A 23,253-nucleotide genomic window follows, 5' to 3' on the forward strand; every position below is an offset into this window, starting at 1 on the left:
GGTCGTTGGATTGCAACAGCAGGGACACTGGCTTTATTTGTCTCAGACAGGGAAATACCTCTGTCACAGGTGGGTGGCCCACCTAGAACCTGGAGTATGGGTACAGTTCTCAGCTCTGCTCTACTGACCGCTGCAAGGTGCTGCCTTTGCCTCACCAAAGACAAGGCATTCACATGTGAAATCGACTTCCCCCTGTACCTTCTCCAACTGCCCATCTTCCTGGGCCAGCTGTTCGTGTCTTAGCTACTAGGGAGCTGTGTAGTGTGAGCATTGGAGTCATCTCGTGAGGCTGGAATGCCAACATTCTGATTTAATTCTTGGTGAGATTTGTTTGTTTTGTTTGTGACTTATATGGCTGCCTTCTTGCTCTCCTCACATGTTGGACAGAGACAGGGGCTGCAAATACTACTCTCTCTTCTTACAGGGCTTAGATCCCATCAAGAGAGTCTACCTCATGATCTGTAACCTTAATTGTGTCTATCCTACTAGGTCACAGCTTTGATACATAACTTTGGGGACACTGAGACAACAGAAGTGTCTCTGACAGATGTTATTAGATGCCAGTGTTAATAAACATTAAAGGCTTTGGGCCAGAAGAGAGCTTGCGGAAGTGTGAGGGGTGTGTGTAAAAGCTGTGGGCTATAGCCTTGGGGGTTCCCATTGATCACATTAATATTTGGCCTTTATTTTTCTTTAGTGTCGTGTGGGAACCGATGGGGGATGGGAAGAAGGTCATTTCCCTGGCCGACAGCCACATACTTCTGTGGGACCTCCAGCCCAGCTCAAGCCAAGCTGTGGTGAGTAAGAAGGAAGAAGCTCTCATTGGGTGGTTTTGGAATGGCACCTTTCAGATGAATTCAGAATACACTTCCTAATCCTCACATTTGGAATTTCAAAATTAATTATCACGTAGTGAATGATGCAGGCACTGGGGTATCAAGCCGAAAACTGAGTGCTAGGCCTTGTGGGTCTAAGTTGAAAGCATTGTGAGTAATACTGAGGCTCACTGAGGATGGCTTCAGTTCAAATGTTCTCTTAAAAGAAAATTGAACTCTGAGGAGGGACATTTATGCAAGCTTAATTCCACATGGCTGGCTATCTTTTCAATGTATGTACATGATTTTTAAAAATAAATTCTATCACTTCCTTGGGAGTCAGTTTTCAGATACTCATTTCGAGTATTTCGTAGAGTTAAGTACTGTGTGTGTTTTTCATGTTTGGTTCCTTAAATCTTTCTGTTTTAAATACATGTTCACAGGCATTCATAATTTCATTGTATGTGTTGTCAAAGTATCAGTTGGAGAAAGAAGGAAACTCTGGAACATTGCAGTGAAACCTTATAATGCCATGTCCCCAGGGGCTCTTGGTCACCTTCACAGCATCAGAGCGTAGGTTCCTCAGGTGGCCATGTCTTGTTTATTTGTTCCATGACACTTACTGAGCCCTCTGCTCTCTTGGTGCCTTCCACTATTTACAATGTCCCTAGGTTAAAGACAGAATGTGGGTGATGCTGCATTGTGCTTGATATGAGGCAGAGCCTAGACTTCTTAGAATAGTGAGTGACTTTTTGATGCTTAGAAACTCTGGCCACGCTGTCTAAAGGTTGAGTTGGCCTTGTTTTCCTAGAGCACTGTTAGTATTTAAGGGAAACAATTCATTTTAAAAAGACAAATGACCACATTCTATGTGATAAGCCCAAATCCGCTGGAGTGTTTATGGTAAAGGTCAGACAGGAGAGGGAGTGGCTCTAGGCTGGGTTGAGGACACACTGGAAGCCCCTCCCCTCAGGAGATATGGTGGGAGGCCGGCTGAAGTCACCAGTGCTCCAATTCCTTCTTCAGCTGTGTGTTAGCTGTCACAACTTTCAGGAAAAAGAAAGGATACTCCTCCCCTGGCAGGCTTTGCTGTGACCCTGGGAAAGACCTAGCACAGCCTCCTCAAGCACTAGCAGAGGGTGTTCCCAGCAGAGGCCCAAAGGGCCACACTCTGGAGTTGAGGAGGCTCCACTTGCCCTTTGCTGTCCTGCACTGTGGTCAGAAGGTAAACACATCTTCACACCCCAAGTCATTGCTAAGGCATTTCATGTCGGAGTGATTAATCTGTAACTTATTTTCTGCAGAGACCAATTTAGTTTTCTCTCCCCCTTTTTTATCTGCTGTCAGCAGTTCTGTCAATACCCCTTTGTGACCCAGTGCTGTGGTATTTAATACAGAAACCTTCCCATCGATTGCAACCTCCTCATACTGGCTTCTCTTCTTCTATTGTTTGAGGATATTGCCTTCTGTGGTAAATTTAATCTTATGCTCACTGCATCATTACCTTCTGCAATTAAATTGGAGATCCTTTGCCATTTATAATCATTAGCTGAACCCTGGGGAGGCCTGGAGTGTGAGGGTCTGTGGGGTGTGTGGACCCCGATGAAGGGATGGGCTGCCTCCCTGCTCCCATCTGCTCGCTCAGCTCCACATCCTGCTGCCTTCAGCTCCGTGGGCATCAGTGGTTCTGTCATGTGGAAAGCAGAGAGCCTGTGCCACCTCCGCTCGTGTCCACACAGGACTTCCTCAGGGTGATAGCTCTTACACACGGTTGTGCTTGTGAAGGAGCGAAACATGTTTTAGACACAGTACTGCCTGAAGTTCGTGATCAGTGTTCACAAGAATCATTTCTTTGACTTTTAGGTTCCCTTTCCCCAGAACCGGATGTAGTTTGGAAATATTCTCCTGCCATGCCACCTACCTGTCTTTTCATCTTTTTAGTATCATATGTTTGACATTCTTTTTGATTTTTTTTTAATGTTTTTATTTATCCACTAAGAATTTTATACATATTTTAATCATATTTATTCCCTCCCCCAATCCCAGATCCTTCCCTACCTCCCTACCCACCCAACTAATTTTAATTGGCATACATATTAGCATTTATTGTGTTTTTGAAAAACATTATGTTTTTATTTCTCTTCCTAACACCCTGCTATCCCACCACCCTGTACCTTCGCCCACAAGAGATTTTCATTAAAAAAAAAAAAAAGGCTTTACATGGTACAGGCCTGTAATCTAGCTAATCAGGATGCTTAGGCAGGAGAATTGCAATTTTAAGGCTTTCTTGATTAGAGAGTGTGTATAAGGTCAGAAAGGACAACTTAGTGAGACCCTGTTTCAAAATTAAAAGTTAAAAGGGCAGAGCTCTAACTGTGGTAGAGCACTGCTAGCAGCCCCTGAACTTGATCTCCAGAACACCAGAGACCCGAGAGGTGATATCCCAGCTCTCTCAGCAGCAACCCAGACAACACTTCCTGGTGTTGGCCATGCATGTTGCATTGCATCCCCAAATTCCACAGGCTTGCCCTTGAGTTGGACCCTGTGGTCCAGACAGATGCACAGTTATGGTGCTCCTACAGCGGCCTCCACTGTCCTCAAGGCCCAGTGTTCAGCTTGTTTTCTCTGTTCTTTTCTTGTTCTTCTGGTAAGCCCCTATCTTCTTGTCTTGTCACTATTTGCTCAGCTTTGTTTTTTCCAGAACATCACAGAATTGAGACCTGACATGTGTTCAGCTCTGCTTCTCTCACTTTGCCAATGCACGTAAGGTTCTGTGTCTTTTTATATCCCCTTGCTACTTGTACCCAGTACTGTTTCTCTTGGTGTGTAAGCCTGAGAACCCGAGGAACCGTGGATCCTGAAGGCTTTCTCATCCTGGTCTTCCTAGATGCCTATGTTTCTACCTTGAGGCTTGTGAGTCATTTGAGGCTATATTTATCTAAGGTCTTACATCCTGGACTCTACCTAGAGGCTAGTGGGGCCTCATACCTGCCAGGTGAGTATGAGAGTTCCTGTTTCCATTTTGAGCTTTCCTACTGAGGTGTTTTGAGTGGTTACTATCTAGAAGTTTTCTGACTAACTTACATGCACACTTTATAGGGGTATACAGACTTCCATAAGGCATTTCTGGGTCTTCTCTACTGACTTTTTACTGCTGTGGCTTCTCTGGTTTTACATCTGGGCCAAGTAAGGCTTAAAGAAATCCTGGGAATAACCTAAGCCCCCTCTGGCCAGCCTCTTGCTTTCTTCCTCCTCACATTGCCTTATATGTCTTACAGCAGCTACAGTTTTGCTTTGCAGAGCAGAAAGAGCAGAGGAAAGAGGGCCTACTGTACCTTCTATTAGTAGATTCCTCCTTTGGTGTCTTCCCTTCCTACCTTATGTTTGGAGACCTGGATGATATGAGAATTCTGCTGTCTCTAATCCAAGAAAAACCTTAACATCCACACCCATGTGGATGAATGCTTTACTTAGCCAGTTCCAGGGAGAATGGGAGGAAGAAAGCAAGTGGGCAGGATGAGTAGTAGTGACTGGCTGTACAGTGAAAATGACAGGCATTGTTCTCCATGCATTTCTTGTGACCCAGGGCTAAGGTTGGACTGTAAGAGCCAGCTATGTGCCAGCCATAGGCTGGCTGTTGTCAGAAGTGGTTCCTGGCAGCTTTGCAGCGAGCAGTCATCCATGTTGGAGTACATTTAAACTGAGACACAGGCCTCATGGCTATGTGTTTGTTGACCCCCTGACTTGCAGATGAGAGCAAAAGACTTAAAGAGGTCAAGGAACCTTCTGCAGGGGACTTGATATGAGTGACAGGTGCAGGATTGGCTGCTTATTCCAGCAATGGGGATTCCCAAGGTCCTCACCTGCCCAGGCCCTGTCTCTACCCTTCGGAAAGGGGATCTCAGCGAATGGCTTGGGACTTCAGTTTGAGTGGCTGCAGTGGTCAGTGACACTGGGCCTAGGTAGGGTGAATTTGACTTGTGGAAAAAAACGATTTGGAACAGCTTGCTAAAAACAAGATTGTTGGTGAAGCTTGTAAAGCTTTTGGTGGAAATGTGAAAAACAAACAGAAACCTGATTTTCTTAGGAGTCTCGCAGTCCAGTGTGTTGTGAGCCTTGGTGGATCATGAAAGTAAGTCTCAGCCTTAGAGCCTGGACTTGACATGCAGACCAGTGTGCTTATACTTAGGGCTAAACCTGTAACTTGAGTACTGTCTGCTGTGAAGAAACACCATGACCAAGGCAACTCTTGTAAGGACAACATTTAATTGGGGCTGGCTTACAGGTTCAGAGGTTCAGCCCAGTGTCGTCAAGGCAGGAACATGGCAGCATCCAGGCAGGCATGGTGCAGGAGGAGCTGAGAGTTCTATATCTTCATCTGAAGGCTGCTAGGAGAAGACTGGCTTCCAGGCAGCTAGGATGAGGATATTAAAGCCCACACCCACAGTGACACACCTACTCCAACAAGGCCACACCTTCTAATAGTGCAGCTCCCTGGGCCAAGGATATTCAAACCACCACAAGTACTAGGAGCCCAAGGCAGGAGCATCAAGTGTTCATGGTCTGCTTGATGCTACAGAGTAAAGTCAGAGCTGAGCTTGAGCTTTATATGTGAAACTATCTTCTTCTTCTTCTTTTTTTTTTTTCTTTTTTCTTTTTTTCGGAGCTAGGGACCGAACCCAGGGCCTTCTGCTTGCTAGGCAAGCGCTCTACCACTGAGCTAAATCCCCAACCCGAAACTATCTTCTTTTAAAAGCAAACTATCTCTAAGGTGTAGAGTTTCATAGTTTACTAAGTACATATTCTACCGTGACTGAGTAGATAGTATTCTGTGTCCTTAGATTTTGTAAACATTTCAGATAATTCACTGATCCTCAGCACCGGACTCATATGTCCAACAGCTGCGTGCTGCTCTCCCATCTGTAGGGGCATCTTCCTGGCAACAAGTGGATCCACATCTTTAGGACTAAGCTTGTTTATAGAAAGGAGCTGCTAACAGCGGAGTTGTGGTGCAATCCCAATTCTGAATGCCCCCCTCTCCACATGCAGGGTCATCTCATAGGTGACCCTCTGCAGAACCTATGGCTACAGACAATGCCATGGGATGGGTCAGGACTGAGGTAAAAGGGTGCAAGCAAGGGAATGCCTGTCAACAGGGTGGCATTGTAGACTTTAGGTTGAAGGCCTGTTTATTACTGTTCTGTAACAGGATGAGCCTGGGCAGGTTTCCTTAGACAGGCTCGACTGTCTAAGCATCTTCATGTGCATTAGGAGTTAGAGAGCATGGAATGTAATAGCAGAGTTGTATAAGGACAGACTCTCTAAGTGTGGCATGGCTAGCACTTACACATACCTGACAGATAGGCGAGTGGGTGGGTGGTAGGTGGTAGGCCTCTGAGTGAGAGGCTAGATAGATAGGTACCTGCATGGATAGGTGCACTGGTAGATGAGTGAGTACATCAATGCATGGGTGCATAAATGGATGCATGTATGGTATGCTATAGTACTTGATATCCAGACTAGATTATTGATAATGGCCACCAAAGATCCTAGTGCAGAGAGGCAAGAGCTAGAGAACAAAGAAACCGAGACACCAAAAAGCAGGTTGTGTTTATGCTCTAATTTCTCAAAGTCAACAAGTGATGATCAAGCATGAAAGACTTAGGTATGTCTAAGCTCAGCTCCTTGAGACCCAAGAAGAAGGAGCTCAAGTTCAAGGTCATCTTGGGCTACCTAGAGAGTCCCCATCTCAAAAAACAAAATGAAATGAAGTCACTCGCTGGACACAGTGCAACTTAGTTGTTCCTGCCTTGTTGTTCCTCACAAAAGGTCTTTACTCCTGGCCAAGGAATTGACTCTAACTAGGGTGGTCTCTTCAGAGGTCACTGAGTCTAATGGTATCACAGAAACAAGTTTTGCATTCTGGTTTGCACATGTGACTTTCCAGGGCCAAGATGCTCTTCTAACAAGGTGAAGAGCAAGCTGAGGTCTGCGAGCTGTGTCTGGTATAACCTGAGTACACGGCTCTGATACACAGTTCTGCTACCTGATGCTGTCACCTGTACTTACCTGTATATTCTATGCAGGAAGACTCCCTTTCCTAGGAGGCCCCTCCAGAACCTCAAGCCATCCAATGGAGTACAATTCAGAGCAGACCATCCCAGGGACATGTGCCCTTGATGGTAGTACATAGATGACACACTGGCTTCTGTGTCCTCTGATGTGCAACATCACAAGCTGTGGTTCCCACACAAACATGTCAGGATCCCATCTGTTACCTTGTCTCCAGGTCTTTGGTTGCATTAGCTTTTCTGTTGCTGTGTCACGGTTCCTGTTAAATGATGTAGAAGGAAGAAAGACGTATTTTGCTCAGTTTCAGACCACCATTATTATAGTGGTAGAGCAGAGCAGTCCACACCCTGGTGGGAGTAGAGAACAGAGTGGAGCATTACTTCATGATAGCCAGAAAGCACAGCAGAACAAAGACAGAACTCAGACAAGGTACAACCTTAAGCAGCACATCCCAGTGACTTACTTCCTCCAGCTAGGCCTGCCTCCTAAGATTTCCAGATCTTCCCAATATAGTACCACCAGTTGGGAGCCAACCATTAACCATGAGACTGAGAGGGCGTTTCATATTTAAAGCATAACATTCTTCTTCTGACCCCCAAAAGTTATGGCCATCTTATAATGCAAAATAACTTAAACCCATTTATAATAGTGTTTCATCTTAATATTTCAAACATTGTTCAAAAGCCCATGTTAACTCAAGGCCACTCTTAGCTGTGTGCCCTATACAACTCAAAAAGAAATTGCTTACTCCAATAGACAATGGCACCAAGTAACCATCTCTATTTCAAAAGGGAGGAACGGGAAGACAGTAATGAAAGATTGGACCAGAGCAAAACTGGAACTCAACAGGACAAATGTTAAAACCCCTAGTTTCACACAGCCGTGTGATGTGAAGGCCAGAGGACTTGGGCGGCAGTATGCCGATGGCCTGACCGATTGCAGAGCACGGGCATCTTTCCTGGGCTGGCTCTGTCAGTGCTCACTGCTTTCCCTTGTAGATGTTCTGTGTTCTTTTTACCCCAGCACACGGAGATCTCTACTACAGCTTTGGTTTCAGCCTCACAGTCCGTGCTACTCTGTCAGGGGGCCTTGCTGTTGGGGACACTGCCCTTCCACACATTGCCTGGCCTCCCAGTCTTTCCTCTCAAATCTTGGTGGAAGCTTCCATGACCCTGCAGCTCTCATTTTCTTCATCCCGGTAAAATTTGTATCATGTGGATGATGCCAAGGTGTTGTGCCAGCTTGAGTGGCAGCCAGGTCTTCTTGGACTGGTAGCAGCCTCTGAATGCCTGGGTGGCTGAACACAGCAGAAGGAATCCTACAAGAACAATGTTTTGGGGGCTGCTTCTATAAGAAAGGCAGCCTGGGGTGCTTTGTCTCAAGGGAAAGTCTTTCTATAGTTCTCTCATCCCTCTGAGCCCATGGAATCTGTCCAGTTTCTGAGTTGCCCTCAAGTGGACTTCCTTTTGTTCCATTGAAAAGGGAGGTCTTTCTAGTAACTTTAGTCTCTTTAGCAGCTATGTCAGTTTGCCCCCGTTTTTCAGTATGCTTTTTTTCTAGCCAAAGTACATAATTTTAAGGTCTTTTTGCTGTTTTAACTTCTGATTCTCACCGTAAGCCTGGCTACCACGGCCAACAGTAGCCCTGCCACAGCCTTGCGGGTTCTTCCTGCAGGTTAGTCTACCGTCTTTAAACCTAGGCTGCTATGAACTTCAGTCCCACTCTCTGTACACAGACTGTACCTTTGCTCTGACCCGATTCCCAGGGCATCCCAGAGCCTTGAAATGATCCACGTTTTGTGTATTGCATCATGGCAAGCTGAAGAAAAAAGTTTAGTGCAGCCACCATGCACTAGACAGTTGCAATGGTTTTTTTCTTTGATCCCTGTACATCCTGTCCTATAAGGACTGTCTCCACTGTGCATCTGGATTACTGTGCCACTTCTCCCAAGACTTAGTGACCTGCCTAGGCTAATCCTCAGAAGCTGGCAGAGCCGGACCACTCTTGGAGTAGAGTTCCTAGTCTGAGATGACTGAGTGGGGTAAATGAGCGGGGGCTACTGTGTGTCAGTACTTTCAGATGGTTTTACAAGATGACAGGCTATATTTGGCTCCAAGTGCAAAGTGGGGCTTAAGAGATAAGTGAATTGGACAGTGATGCATGAATAAAGAAGACAAAGCAGTTCCAAGGTTGATTGGTTCAGTTTCTCAACAGCATGAAGGTCTCCTGCTCCAGATCCTTCTCTGCCATATCCACCAATCACTGATTTGTCATGATGCTGGCAAGACAGCTGCAATAGTTCCAGCCATCATATCAAGATCCCTACAGTACCAGCAAAGAGAAAGCTGATTCCTCTGTGCAGGAGTCAAGCACATTCCTATGTCATACCTCACTAGTCACTGGCTTCAAGCAACTCAGGCTCAAGGCTGGGAAAGGGCTTAGGGTAGAATGGCCAGAGTTGTCACACAAGCTGTGCTTGCCTTGCCCTTCACACGGCCTTCACGGGTTGCTTGTTGGTACCTACATTGTGAGCTCCCCAGTCTTGCCTCTTCTTGAAGGAAGTGGGGTTGGGGTGCTTGACTGTCTTTGCAGGGCTGCCTTGAATGCCGTGCTTGCTCCTGACTGCTTTCTGGCTTAGCAGTAGTGAAAGAGCAGCTTTTTGTCTTCACTACTTCAAGGCTTTTCTGAAATGTACCCGTGTAAGGCTCAAGAAAGACACAGGTCACCATACTTTTTGTTCGTTGGACGGTGTTTCCTTTTGCTTGTGTCCTGGTGTTAGAGACAATTCATCTGAAAGTGTTTGCTAGATGCCTTTAATCATCCGTTTTGAACCAGAAGGCCCTGAACATTTCTGAGCGCTGAAGACATGACAATGTTTGTCATCCCTGTGGAGTTCTTGCTGAGCTGCCTTCCATGCAGGGAAACAGGTTGATGGCCCACCTTGTGGCATATGCTGCTGCTGCTGCTGCCCACAGTGGGTTGTTTCTAAGGTTTACCTTCTTCTTCCTTGCCTCAGGAGTTCGTACACTAGCCTGATCAGGGGTCAGGTCCTGGTTTCTCCTCAACTGACCGCTGGGTCATAAGTGAGTTCCTCACACCATCTGAGATCTAGTCTTCCCATTTGTGGAGTAAGGGGAGGCCCTATGGAGTCTCTAAACTTGAGATTCTTGCTTCTTCTGTCTCACCTTGACCTCTGAACTTCCTGGTACTCAGCTTAGGACCTCTGCTGCTGTCTTACAGTTGGTCAGGTCACTACCTGTCTCACACAGCCCAAACTTATATGTGTGGGCTTTATGTACCACTTAAGACCTGGGTGTGGTCCAACGGAACCTCCATATGAACTGTGTCAGGACCTGTGGGCTAGTGACTGACAGGAGGCTTACCTGCTTCCAAGCTCAGCAGCATGGCTTTTGGAGGATGCAGCTCCTGCTGGCTGAGCCTCTCCAGGATGTCTCTCAGAGTGTGATTGGTCCCTGAGGTGGGGCTGGCTAGGGCTCATTGCCCAGGAGAGTGGGTCGCTGAGGCTGCTTCTGACTGTTTATGGCCTAGCCATAGGCATTTTGTCTCTAGCCCCTACAGAGGCAGTTCCCATAGCTCAGTTTCCTGGCCGCCTTGAGGATGTTCTATTCCTTTTCTTGCCTCTGCCTCTTTTTGAATGCCTCACTCCTTTTTGTGGCTGCTCCTCAGTAAACACTCTCTCCTGCGGCTGGGGAAGGAGAGGAAACGTAACCATCATTGCTAACTGGGCCCCGCCACACATTTGCTAGGTTACTTCATTGCCCAAATGGTTTGAATTCTTAAGACAGCCATGGCTTCCTCATCTGTGCCTTGAGACTTTTGGTGATATAGTCAAGGAAACGAACTAGTGCTAGCTCTGTGTGCCTGGCCTGGCTCTGCCGCCCTGAGCCTTCACATCCAGTCAGATTCTGAGTGTGAGCACAACAGTAAGCACTTGCTGTTCGGCTGGGCGATTAATTGGTACTTGGTTGATGACGTATTAACTAATAGCTTATTGTTTCAGAAATGTCCACAGATGTTAAGTTCAGCAGGGTAAGTAGGCTGTGCTTAACCCTACTGGCTAGCCTTTGCCACAGGGCCTCATGGAGTGGGGTGGACATTGTAAGGTTGTGTTGTCTGAGGTTAAGGGAGGGTCATTCCTCCTGGCATTGTGCCAGGCATCCTCCCATACAGCTTTACCAGTGAGCTTGCTCTGTCCCTTCTTGAATCCGTAATCTTTTAAAGACATGAGCCAGAGCTGGAGAGATGGCTCAGTGGTTTAGAGCACTAGCTTCCAGAGGATCCATGTTTGAGTCCCAGCACCAAAACGATGGTTTACTACCGTCTGTAACTCCATTCCCAGGGAATTCAATGCCCTCTTCTGGATTCTGGGGCACCAGGCATATATATGGTACATAGGCATCCATGTAGGCAAACACTCTTACACATAAAGTAAAAACAAATCTTCAAAAACCTGATATGATCTCTGCTCTCACTTTTCTGAAGATAGCTCATGAATGTGTTTAATGGGAAATTGATGAGAACCACTGTTGAGTAGGCAAAATGAAACATCCCTGCTTATTGAGCTTATGTGTTTTAGTATATTCTCTGTCACCAGCGAGTTGTCACTAACCAGAACACTAGGTTTTCAGGAGACTAGACTGAGCAGCTCTGTGTGAACCTTGAGAAGACACTGTGGGGAAACTTTTCATTCACACGTGTATTTGAAGATGAAGACATCAATCCCAAGTTGCCAGCAGTTAATGCCCCAGACTAGCCATTGTGCATCCTTACTTACTATGGTAATACCCAAATAGGGGTTAGTATTTGTAATTGTCTAGTGAAAATTTCTTTTGGATCTTGATGTAGCATCGATGCTATGACTCCTCTTTAGTAACTGCATTCCACCAAGGTGGCTGGCGCTTATCACCTCCCTGTGTCTCAGAGCTCAGGTGCCATGCTGCGCTTCTTGCTGCCATTTTCTCCTCCTGTGCAGCATCATAGCAACTTCTTCCTCAGACCTCAGCATGCTCTTCACTTGTTCTACAATGTCCCCTTGTAACTCAGTCAAGGTCTGAGCCTTCTCTTTATGTGCTTTTTTGTTTTTGATTGCGATGGGGATATAACTAGGCTCTGTTGTCTACTAGGCAAGCAGTGTCTGCCACTGAACCACAAGCCCAGCCCCCTTCAGGCCCTTGTGTTCAATATTTCATAGTAGCCCACTCACCTACCCCTGTGCGAACTGAAAAGAAATGCACTTTGGTAGCAGAATTGAGGTCCCTATTCTGCAAAAATAAGGACAAGCAAGGGACCATGAACCCAATACAATGAGGGTAGAGGACACCAGTCTCATTAGTAGAACAGCACTTTTTTTTGCCTACCCCCACCATTCACCCACCTGGCCCCATTTGGCTGCCCCTGATTGGCTATCCCTTACCCTTCTGTTGAAGTTGCATGGTTAGTTCTGAACGTTGGCTTATACCTTGCCAGTATGGCCTGTCAGGTCTGTGGGCATCATTCCTTCTGCCTTGGGCTTTGAAAAGACTGAGCTGGGTAAGAGAAAGGACAAAAATGGATGAGGTCTTGGGGTCCCTACTACTCATCTGCCCTGACCTCTGGCCACCACCCTGACTGTGATGATCTTGAGATATCCCAGGCTTCATGGGCTTTTTGTCTTGTCCCATTCTTTTCCTGAGTTGCCATGTGAGCTGCCTGTGGTGGGGATTGTAAGCTTTGGCCTGCAGAATGGCCTGTACCTCCAGCTTTTCATCCTCTTCCTGACTTCTCATCAAGACCCTGACTCTTCACCATACCCATCACTCGTGTGCTGCTACATGTTTCTGTGTGAGCAGACTGCTGCTCTGTGACCTATCTCATGAGAACTTAGTGGCTCGCCATGCTTACCTACCTCACTGCCACATTCTTACCAGGTGCAAGGGGGCTGTTGAGCCACACCACACATTTCACATGTCTGTGTTCTTTCCATTGTGGCTGCAATGGCCCCTCCCACCCCCACCTTCAGTATCTAAACTGTCCCCAGGCCTCTGATGCTCCTAATCCCTTCCTAAAGTCCCCAAGACCTAGGGATTCTCTTCTCTTTTCCCTCATGTTGTCCTCTTGTTTGGGTATTTTTCTGGTACCTGCGTAACTGCCTCAGTGACCCCACGAAACAGGGTAAATGCCTTTTGTACAGGAGCAGAAGTGGCTCTCAGCTCTTTGTGAGGAGTTTGAAAGATCAGGCCTGTGACAGTAAGGCCTGTGGGTCTTCAGATTTGAGCTCCTTATCTAAACAGCATGCTGATGAATCAGAAGCATGAGGCTTGCAGAGTGTGTGGTGTGTGTGTGTGTGTGTGGTGTGTGTGTGTGTGTGTGTGTGTGTGTGTGTGTGTGTGTGCGCGCGCATGTGATTTTTCTGGGATAGAGAATTAGCACTATTCAGAGAAGGGAGTGAAGTCCTCTGGGGCAATAGCCGCTTGTGAGCTGTGCTCTGACTAAGTACTGCTTGTGCTTTTCTTGGCTCATAGTCTTCCTGAAGGAAAGATGAATGCTTTCCCCTTAATGCCTGGGGAAGAGGGATGGATAGGAGGTGCATCTTCATAGCCACTTTTGAGACACTGTTTGGCCACCTGTGGCCATTTCATGAACTCTTCCCTGTCAGAACGTCCTGTGTCCCACCTGCCTGTGACCTTTTCTCACACGTGCTTTGCGGGTGATGGCTTCCAGAATAGCTGGTCTCAAGAGCTGAGCACCAGAGTTGTCAAATGCCCCACTAGATAGCCCTCATCTCTGTGTACCTGTCATCTTGTGCCCAGCCAGGACTGTTGCAGGGTCTCTGTCCAGCCAGCTTTTTCAAACTAATGTAGAGATCTTAAAACTCCAGCCTCAATATACTTCTGTGTTGATTGGCCTCACTGGTGAGAGAAAGGCCCAAGCTTCAGGTGAGGGTGACTTCTCATTCCCTCCCCAGAAGCCCTGGTGTCGCTTCCATCCCGTGCTCTCATAGCTTTGCTTCCTAGCGCTGTGATCAGACCTGTGTTTTTCTCACGGTTGGAGGGCACATGAACACCTGGTCCTGCCACAGGACATTGTACCAGCAATCCCAGAAGACATTTTAACCTGACTATTCCCAGGTGCTTAGGCCATACAGTCTCTCAGGGGACTCTGAAGAGCACAGTTTGAAGGTTTAAATGAATTCATTGAGAGTGGGTTTGGGATGTTGGAGAAGTGTAAGAGATGGTGCTTAAGTGACTTGTGTGAGGAGAGCTCCAAACGGAACATGGAAAGACCTGTGGGCCTTTGCCAAAAGATCTCAGGCAGGGGAAAGTAGAGTGGGCTTCTCTCCCAGGCTCAGAGCTAAGGCCTGCTTTTTCTCAGCCCCAGAAGACAGCTTTATGGGCTCCCCAGCCTGTAGAGATTGAGTGAACCCTTGTGAGGATCCTGTGTTCCTCGGTATTATATTGGGAACGACATTTGATTAAAGAACATGTGTCATTTTGGAAGGAGCTGGCCATGGAGACTTGCTTTTTCTCTTTCTTTGGGAAAGCCAGATGTTTGAGTTATTCTATATTGTTCTCTTCAAGTTTGAGCTGATTGTCTCTAATCACACACTTGAAGCAAGCCCTCCACAATAGGGGCTATTAATGTGCCTTCTATTTTTTGCTGTGCATGGTTTTATTTTATTTTATGGTTCCAATAAGGTTCAAATGGTCTTGCCTTTTAAGGGGGGAAAACAAAGACTGAACCTTCAAATTGTTCTAATTATTTCCATAAAATCCTGAGAATCCTATAAAGAGTTCAGATCTTTCTTCTCTCCTTTGAACAATACCCATTGCACCCAGCTGGCCAGCTCAGCAGCACTGGAAGGAAGGGGACAGCTGAAGTTTACCTCGGGCCGGTGGAGCCCACACCACAACTGTACCCAGGTGGCCACAGCCAGTGATACTACCCTCCGAGGATGGGATACACGGAGCATGAGGTCAGTGATGGACCCACACTGTGGATCCCTGCTTCTCTCCCTTCCCCTCCTCATCCTCTGAAGGAATTGATTGAAAGCCAGAGGCACTGGGGACACATGGGTTGCTGTCTTCATCTTATTTCTGTGGGAATTATCTTCACCCCAAATTAAGCTGGTAGGTCCATTGCAGGGAGATTTGTGATGTCCCTTAGTTTTTCCTGTGTCAGAGGCAGCATAGAAGGAAACCAAGTCCGGGGCTTTGTGGTGCCTCAAAACCCCATGGCGACATAGATACTTCATCTCTGTGATTAGCACTGTAGGCTGGCATTTTCAGTCCCCAGTCTAAGCCTCCCTTGTGGAGTTGTCTGGCCATTTCTGTGCTTTCAAGAGCCATACCTATTGGGCAATCATATTTTGTCATTTAAGTAATTATACGCAACAACCAGCAGTTCTAATGGAACAAACAAGAGCGATTTTTCTGTTCCAGTTGTGATTTTGATAGGCAGAGGAGTGATGGCGGGATGTCTGTTGCCATGGCAACAGGAGCCTGCACAGGCTTCTTTAAGATGCAGTTTATCCCCTTAGCACACCATCATTTATCACTGAGCTGAAGAGACGGATGTCATGTAATAACGTGAGTTTCTTCCACGGTGGGGGAACACCTTTAATTTTAGTTCTGAGGCCCCTGTGAAAATCCAGGGCTGATAAATAACCGTCGGCACTCCTCCCCTGTGCATATCTGCACAAAGGAGTGATTTGGTTTCCTGATCAAGCTGGAGGCCGTAGACTCAAACCGTGATGGATATCCCACACAGCCCACTTCTCCTTGTCCTCTGGGCCTCTCTCCTTGCTGCCTTTTGAAGAATGAGAAGACGAGAAGCTCAAAGACTGGCTCACACGCCACAATACAAGATGCGCACAGCACTGGCTGGCAACTCCCCACAGTGACCTTGTTGTGCCCAGGGTGTCTCAGTGACAGCCAGAGGAAGTGTCTTTGCTTCTCTCATTGACGGGTGACTCCTTTGGCAACAGCCCTTTGTTCTTGTCTGGCCAGGCTACCCATATTGTTTCTTCTCGTACTGTTTCTTCCCGCACGTGTTAAAGTTGTGCTGCCGGAAGTGGGAGCAAGCCTCGGTTGGATCACAGTGCACCTGTGACTGCCCTTGACCCCAGAATGGTTCACATTTTTAATTTTACAGCTTTTCTTGTTTCATCCAAGAGTTCTTGCGATTTGGGGCATCTGATTTTGGGGAGCTAGAGATACTAGGATATTGAAAAAGTGCTATATATAGGAGCTAGCTGAAGATATAAAATGCCAGGCTGGTGAGACACTTCCATAGGTAAAAGCACTTGCCCTGTGATCCTGACAACCCAAGTTCACATCCCCAGGACCCACCCACGTAAAAGCCAGACATAAGCATCTGTTATCTCAGAATACCCTGCTGGTAGTGAGTGACAGGTGGAAGACAGAGGCTAGGGAATTTTCAGAGACTCAAGGGCAGATGACAGGTTACACAGTAGCCAAAAGGCCCTGTTCCAGAACTTCAAGTGGAAGGACAGGACAGGTACTTGAGGGTTGTCTGTGACCTCCATACATGTGTACCTGCATTCATGTACATGAATACACATGTGCCCATATCTCACACATGCACAGGTTAATTAATTAGAATGCCATCAGACTGGGGAAGGAAAGGGGTTGAGTTGATATTTGTTGCAGGACACATACAATTCTGCTATGTGGAAGGTAATAAAGACTTCTAGGCTGTGCCCCAAATGCCACTGAAGCTATAGCAAGTGAGGGAGCCAGTGATGGCACCGGAGGCTTAAGTCCCGCCGGGGATAGGGATGACAGAGCAGGATGATACCCACTCCAGCACTAACTGGGGCTACTGTCCACCTGTACTTGAACCTGACTCTGTTTTGGGTATGTGGCATCAGGAAGACCCTAATGACCAGAATTTTTGGATTTCACACCCTATGAGAGGCAGCCAGAGAAGCAGGAGTAGGTTTGGGGTAGGGGGAGAAGAAAAGAAAGGGGAGAAGAGAGAAACAGATAGTGACTATGAATATATACAAGTGTATGTGCATGCATGTGTGTGAGCAGTACATATGTGTGTGAACAGTGTGCATATATGTTCAGGTGTGTGTGCACACGTGCGAGTGCGTGCATGTGTACTGAGCATGTGCACTCCATTTGGCTAATTTCAGACACCCCCTTCCCATACCTTCCTGCCTTGAGAACTATTGGGGATGGGGACAGACGTGGAATAAGCCCAGCAAAGCAAACCCATCGTCTTCATCTTTCTTAGAGGTTTTCTACTTCTCCCATTTGTCTGTTCTTTCTACACAAACCTCCTAATAGCAACAGCACGCTGCCCATTGCACATTGCACCCAGTCTTCTCCTCTCGTCTTTCTCATTCTGTACTGCAGAGCTCCAGGGTCCTCACACATCTGCTCCAGACTCTGCATGTCCGTCAATATTCCTCTGGCCTCCCCCTCTCAAGAGAACACATACATTTTAAAAATACTTTAAAAAAGCTATCACTTCCATTTACTTAGAGGAGGTGGGGATGGGGGTGTGGTAGGGCCTGTGCCCTGGTGAGCATGTGGAAAACAGGACAATTTGAAGGATTTTCCCTTTCACAGTCTCTGTCCCTGCCATCAAACTCAGATGATCAAGCTTGGTGGCAGATACCTTTACCCACTGTGCCATCTCACTGGCCCTCCAAATCATATTTGATATATACAAGCCATTGTCCACTTGTTCAGTTGGCCTAGGGAACCACACATATAATCCTGACATGCCAGCAGTGTTTCTACCATGAGTGCTTTCTGCAGGGGGAAAAATGTGCGTGAGCCCAGGAACCCAGGCTAGGATCTCCTCTGCTTGACTGCCAGCAAGGCATGGGCCAGCTTTTCCTTCAGCTGGGGGGCTTAGGCAGAACCTGGAAATGTGAGGTGGTTTCCATAGTCCATTCATTATTTCCATGTGCCGTCCTCTCTCCAGCCAGATATACTGCATAGAGAACGCTCATGGGCAGCTGGTGCGTGACCTAGACTTCAACCCTAACAAGCAGTATTACCTCGCCAGCTGTGGAGATGACTGCAAGGTGAAGTTCTGGGACACACGGAATGTCACCGAGCCTGTGAAGACCCTGGAGGAGCATTCCCACTGGTACAGAAACTCATTTGCATGCTGCTTTAGGGAAGAGGGGATTATGTAATTTATTTTGCTAATTACTTTACCATTTGGAAAAGCACAAACCAGCTTAGTTTGTGCTGCTGTGAATCATTCAATCAGCCCAGTTTTATTCTTCCTAAAGAAACACTAATTCCAAATGTGAATGTTTGTGATTTATAAGTGTAGGAAAAGAAGAAAAACACCAGATTCGGCTCCTTTTTCAACCGCGCTGGTTCAAGTGTGGAAACGTGAATGTGCGCAGATGTTCACACAGCATTGTTTGCCACGCGTGGAACCTGGAAGCGACCCAAATGTCCATCAGTGGGGGATTGGTTAGGGAAATTTGGTGACATCCGTGCAGGGGAGATTATGCAGCTGCCAGAAGGAATGAGGCGTATCTGTATGTGTGGGGATGGAAGGACGCCCAAGACCATTCATCCTCTCCAAATATTGTCTGGATGTGTACCATATGCTGAGAGAGAAAAAGAATGAGATGCAGACTAGTATATATGGCATGAAATCATGTTTTTATTCCAACAAAGCCTATATGTGCACGTGCATATGTGTTTGTGTGTAGGAAATGTGTGTGTGTGTGTGTGCATGTGTAACGTGTGTAGGAAATGTGTGTGTGTGTGTGTGTGTGTGTGTGTGTGTGTGTGTGTGTGTAGAAAATCTGTGAATGGGTATGCATGTGTACTATGTGTATGTGTGTATAGGAAATGTGGGCTGTGTATGCATGTATAATGTGTCCGTGTGTCTGTATTTGTGTATATGTAGGAAATGTGAGTGTGTGTGCATGAATGCATGATGTGTGTATGTGAAGGAAGGTCTGACTGAGAGATCCACCATTCTGATGACTCCTCCCTAGGTGAGGAGACTCCTCCAGGGCTTTCCCTTTCTAGTTCTATGTCTGGGTTTGTGATTTTCTTACCAGAAGTGGTGCTGTGTCTGCAAAGCCCTAGGGTCCTCCCTGTGCAGAACTGGATGAATGGTTCTAATTTGCTGCAGCCCAAGCAGAAAGTTTAGCTGTGTGTACTGTCCTGAGCACAACTTTGTACGTAAGTTCTGCTCCACTCTCCAACGAGGTAGGCACTAAAGCCTTCTGTGCTCTCAGAAGCATCATGAGACCAGATTCGGCAGGGCCGCTGACCACTGTGAGGATGAATGGCCCCAGTGTCAGACCTGATACTTGGAGGATGCCCGGGCCTTGTCTTGGGTCCTTTGACAGTTCCTGGCTGAAAAGATGTGTGCAACTTTGTTAGATGTTTCCAGTTGTGGCTAATCTATGTGTGGTTCCAAGGAAGGTAGAGTGCTTAGTGACAAACCTTCTTTCTCCCTCTGCAGGTACAAGCTGACACTCAGTCTTCTGGTCTTGTTTGCTAGGTCCTAAAAAATATTTTGGATTTGCACTTGGTAGACGTTAGCTCCTTCCCGAAAGTCCCTGGCGTCAGCATATGTAGTGCTGATTCCATTGCCCCTAATGCAGTCCTGTCCAGTAAGGTCAGAGATACTCATATATATGTGTTCACTCAAAACGGTGCCATCTGCCCATGACCGTTGCAGGGTGTGGAGCGTGCGTTACAACCACTCTCACGACCAGCTGGTCCTCACTGGCAGCAGCGACAGCAGAGTTATCCTGTCCAACATGGTGTCTATCTCCTCAGAGCCCTTTGGCCACCTGGTGGACGATGATGACGTCAGTGACCCAGAGGAGCACCATACTGAGAAGTAAGGGACACTACTTCAAGGGACTCTCTGGGCAGGGGCACTATGATCACGGATGGCATTTGGGACAGGAGATTTCTGTGTGTGATAAGGATGATATCCCTTTCCTCTCTGTAATTTTAGAGCACAAATCTGAAGGTCATTAGCTGTGAGATGTGGAACAGTGCAGTTATAGGCATCCTTCTGCACAGTTTGTGCCTGTATCTGTATTCTCTATTGTCTTAGTGAAGGCCACATGAATGCCATCTGAAAGGCTTCTGTTGTTGCTAGACTGAGCACTGGCAACAATATGACTGAAGCTCCCTGGGCCTTGTCACTCCCTGTGAACCCATTCACAGTGTCCGCAGGATTCTCAGTGGATAATTCATTAGTGTTGCTTCTGTCCTTAGAGCCTGCAGCTTGTTAATAAGGTTCCCAGTCCTGTTCAGTGAGTCAGTCGGACACTGCTCAGAGAGTCCTGGTATGCACATCCCAGCCGCACCACTGTGGTCCAGGGTTTTCTAAAAGCCCTTTGTCATGCATGTTTCCATGTACCTGTTCCCATGGGTACTTGTATCCATGGCTGGGAGATGGCTATATCCCCTACTTGCCAGGGCTCCTGTTTCTTGGACACAGGACTCTGAGGTCCCTTTTAACTATGATTGCAGAGTTCCTGCCTGGACTCCCAGTGCAAGTCAGCATGGGTGCTCTCATTCTGTTGTGAGAGAAGCTGGCAGGGCCCATAGCTTACTTGGTGGAACCACACTGGAAGAAGATGCTCTTGTCCTCCATGGTGGTTTTTCCATGCTTCCCCCAAGGCACACTCCAGAAATTCATGCCCAGATTGCAGGGAATGGAAGCCCTGGAGCGAAACCCAACACGTTGGATAGCTAGAGAGCCCAGAGCATACTGCAGGCCTCTCTACTGGTCTGTGTGCACACACACTCCCTTGTTCTCTTGCATCTGGCTAGTTCCTCTGTGTGGCTGTGCTGCAGGGTCTGTCCCTCACTGTCACATTCCTGTTGGTGCACTGCTGAGCACAGGTGCAGAGCCTCCAGCTGTTCCTCCCCGGTGCCATGTAGATGGGGCTTCTGCCAAGGAGGCGTCTCTCACCTCCTCTCTGCCAGGGGAGGAACTGACTTGCTCCCTTAGTCTACAGAGTGATTAATGTGTGTGCTGTCCCCCATGTGGGAAGCATTAAGGAAGCAGGGGAGGGGGTTGTGGCTGGCAGACTGTCCTGATGACATCCTGCCACGTTGATGCCACTGAATTCAGGAAAATGGGATTCCCTGTGGAGATGCTTCCTGGTATTTTGTCACAGAGTATTTTTTGACCACTGGCAGGTCTACTTGCTGGGAAGTGGGGGTCTTGCTGTACCTTAGATCCCAGGTGAAATTCAAGGGTAAGTGGAAGCCATTAAGACCTCCAGCACCTAGTGGGAAAAGGAAGCATTTGTTCAGGCACTCAGGGCTCCCAGACTGCATTCAATGCTGGGAAGTCATTCTGTAAAATGGGGAGGGGAGAAAGTTCCGGAGCAGCTGTGCCTTCTGAGAAGTTGCCTGTGTGTGTGGAACAGGCTGGGGCTACATTTTCCAGACAGGAAGCCCTGGAGTTTCAGACCTCCTGATGCAGGCCAGGAGGCCTGCTCCTTAGGAATGGTACAGCCCTGGATTCTCTATGAGGACTACTTGGGCTCACATCTAAGGATGTAGGGAGAGGGTGTTGTCTCACCCAGTACCAGACCCAGGTAGGCTACATACCTGAACAAAACCTTCCTCTTAGAGCCTTGGGCAGCCTCAGCTGAGATCCTAGACAGAGCCTTTTGTAGCCAGACTCTGGCTACTCTGTGCAGCCAAGGACTAGCCTGGCTGCTTTCAGTGTCCTTTGGGCTCACATGCTAGCAGCTTCGCTGTTATTCTCTACTAGACATAGTGTCCTGGTCCCTTCACAGGGCCCCCATAATACACCCGACAGATGATCACTCCAGGGACCCACAGTTCCACAGATGGGAACAAGGCACTCATGATGTCTATAATCTACAGGTTGTACCCTGTCCCCACAGCTGTCATGAGGGATCTTGAGCTTCAGCTTGCTGGCCCACATAGGCTGCAGATGGTTCTTGCCCTGTTTTCTTCTGTGAACTGGTGTATCTTTTGTAGCTCACTCATCTCTATCTCTTGGGCTGTAGGAGTAAGGAACCCCTTCAGGACAACGTTATTGCCACCTATGAGGAGCATGAGGACAGCGTGTATGCTGTGGATTGGGCCTCAGCTGACCCATGGCTGTTCGCTTCCCTGAGTTACGATGGGAGACTAGTTATCAACAGAGTCCCCAGGGCACTGAAGTACCACATACTGCTCTAGTGGCCCATGGCACTGCTGCTTGGTACTCGGCAAATTCTCAGAAATCTGCAGCTACGAGGTAATTCCCTTCACAGACATCCCTCCTTGGGAGAACCAGCGTTGCTTCTCCAGGAGCTCTAAGGACTGGAGCTACTGCCAGCAGCTCATCTGATGTTGTCAGCACACTGCTCAGCATGGGAGGGAGCCATACTGGACACAGCGTTCCTGTGTGAATTGATGGCTGCCCAGTCTCTGGTCGGTTTCTGGTTTCTGTCTTAAGGGTGTTGGGAGTTTAACTTTTCCACAGTGTGTTTCCGCCTTCCTGTTGTCATGAGATTACAAACTGAAATAAAGTCAGTGGGATGTGCATAGCCTCGTCCTTTCAGGCTCCCTGCCCCACTGAGGAAATCAGTAGGCTCTTTGTATTTTCTATCGCACCTGGAAAAACTGAGTGCCGTGGGCACACCTGTCCACAGTGCCATCCCTCCCCTGTGGACAGGTGTGCCCTCCCCTGTGGGCAGGTGAGCCCTCCCCTGTGGACAGGTGTGCCCTCCCCCATAGTGCTGTCCCTCAGGCAAGGTTCCTGTGGACTATTGGCCCCAGGTGGATGAGGACCCAGCCCCGGGAGCCTGGGATGTTAGTGGTTCACTTTGTATCTTAGTTATGGTTACTATTGCTATGATGAAATACCATAGCCAAAAAACAGAGGAAAGGGTTTTTACTTGGCTTACACTTCCTCATTGTCCTTTGTCATTGAAGGAAGTCAGGACAGGAACGTGGAGGCAGGAGCTGATGCAGAGGCCTTGGAGGAGTGCTGCTTACTGACTTGTCCCGTTTGCTTTCTAATAGAACCCAGGCCCACCAGCCCAGGGTCACTAATTAAGAAAATGTCTTCTAGGCTTGCCCATAGCATGATCTTCTAGAGACGTTTCTTAATTGATGTTCCGTCTTCTCAGATGACTCTAGCTTGTGCCAAGACATAAAATTGCCCAGCACGTTTAGTAAAGTGGGACTCACTCTGCCTATGGGACATCCTGGCTTCTGTTTGTAGAACCAAACTGGCCGGCCTGCCTTTTGCTGGTCTCTGTCATGTCAGAAGTCAGGAATGGGTAGAGTCACCATGGGCAACCAGCAGCACATTCCACCAGCAGCTCCCCAGGGAGCCCTGGAAACTGCTGACCTACCTT

General features: G+C 47.6%; 1 protein-coding gene across 1 annotated transcript in view; it reads left to right on the plus strand.

Annotated features, from left to right (window-relative positions):
* Positions 1-22,433, plus strand: part of Eipr1 (EARP complex and GARP complex interacting protein 1) — a 113,720-nt gene extending 91,287 nt beyond the window's left edge. The window contains 5 exon segments of the mRNA NM_001012192.1: positions 698-797; positions 14,723-14,859; positions 17,847-18,014; positions 19,584-19,748; positions 21,913-22,433. Coding sequence (NP_001012192.1) covers positions 698-797; positions 14,723-14,859; positions 17,847-18,014; positions 19,584-19,748; positions 21,913-22,087 — 745 coding nt within the window. The 3' untranslated portion in view covers positions 22,088-22,433.
* Positions 22,434-23,253: the final 820 nt, after the last annotated feature.

Source organism: Rattus norvegicus, chromosome 6 (genome assembly GCF_021556685.1).
Source record: "Rattus norvegicus strain SHRSP/BbbUtx chromosome 6, alternate assembly SHRSP_T2T, whole genome shotgun sequence".
NCBI lineage: Eukaryota > Metazoa > Chordata > Mammalia > Rodentia > Muridae > Rattus > Rattus norvegicus.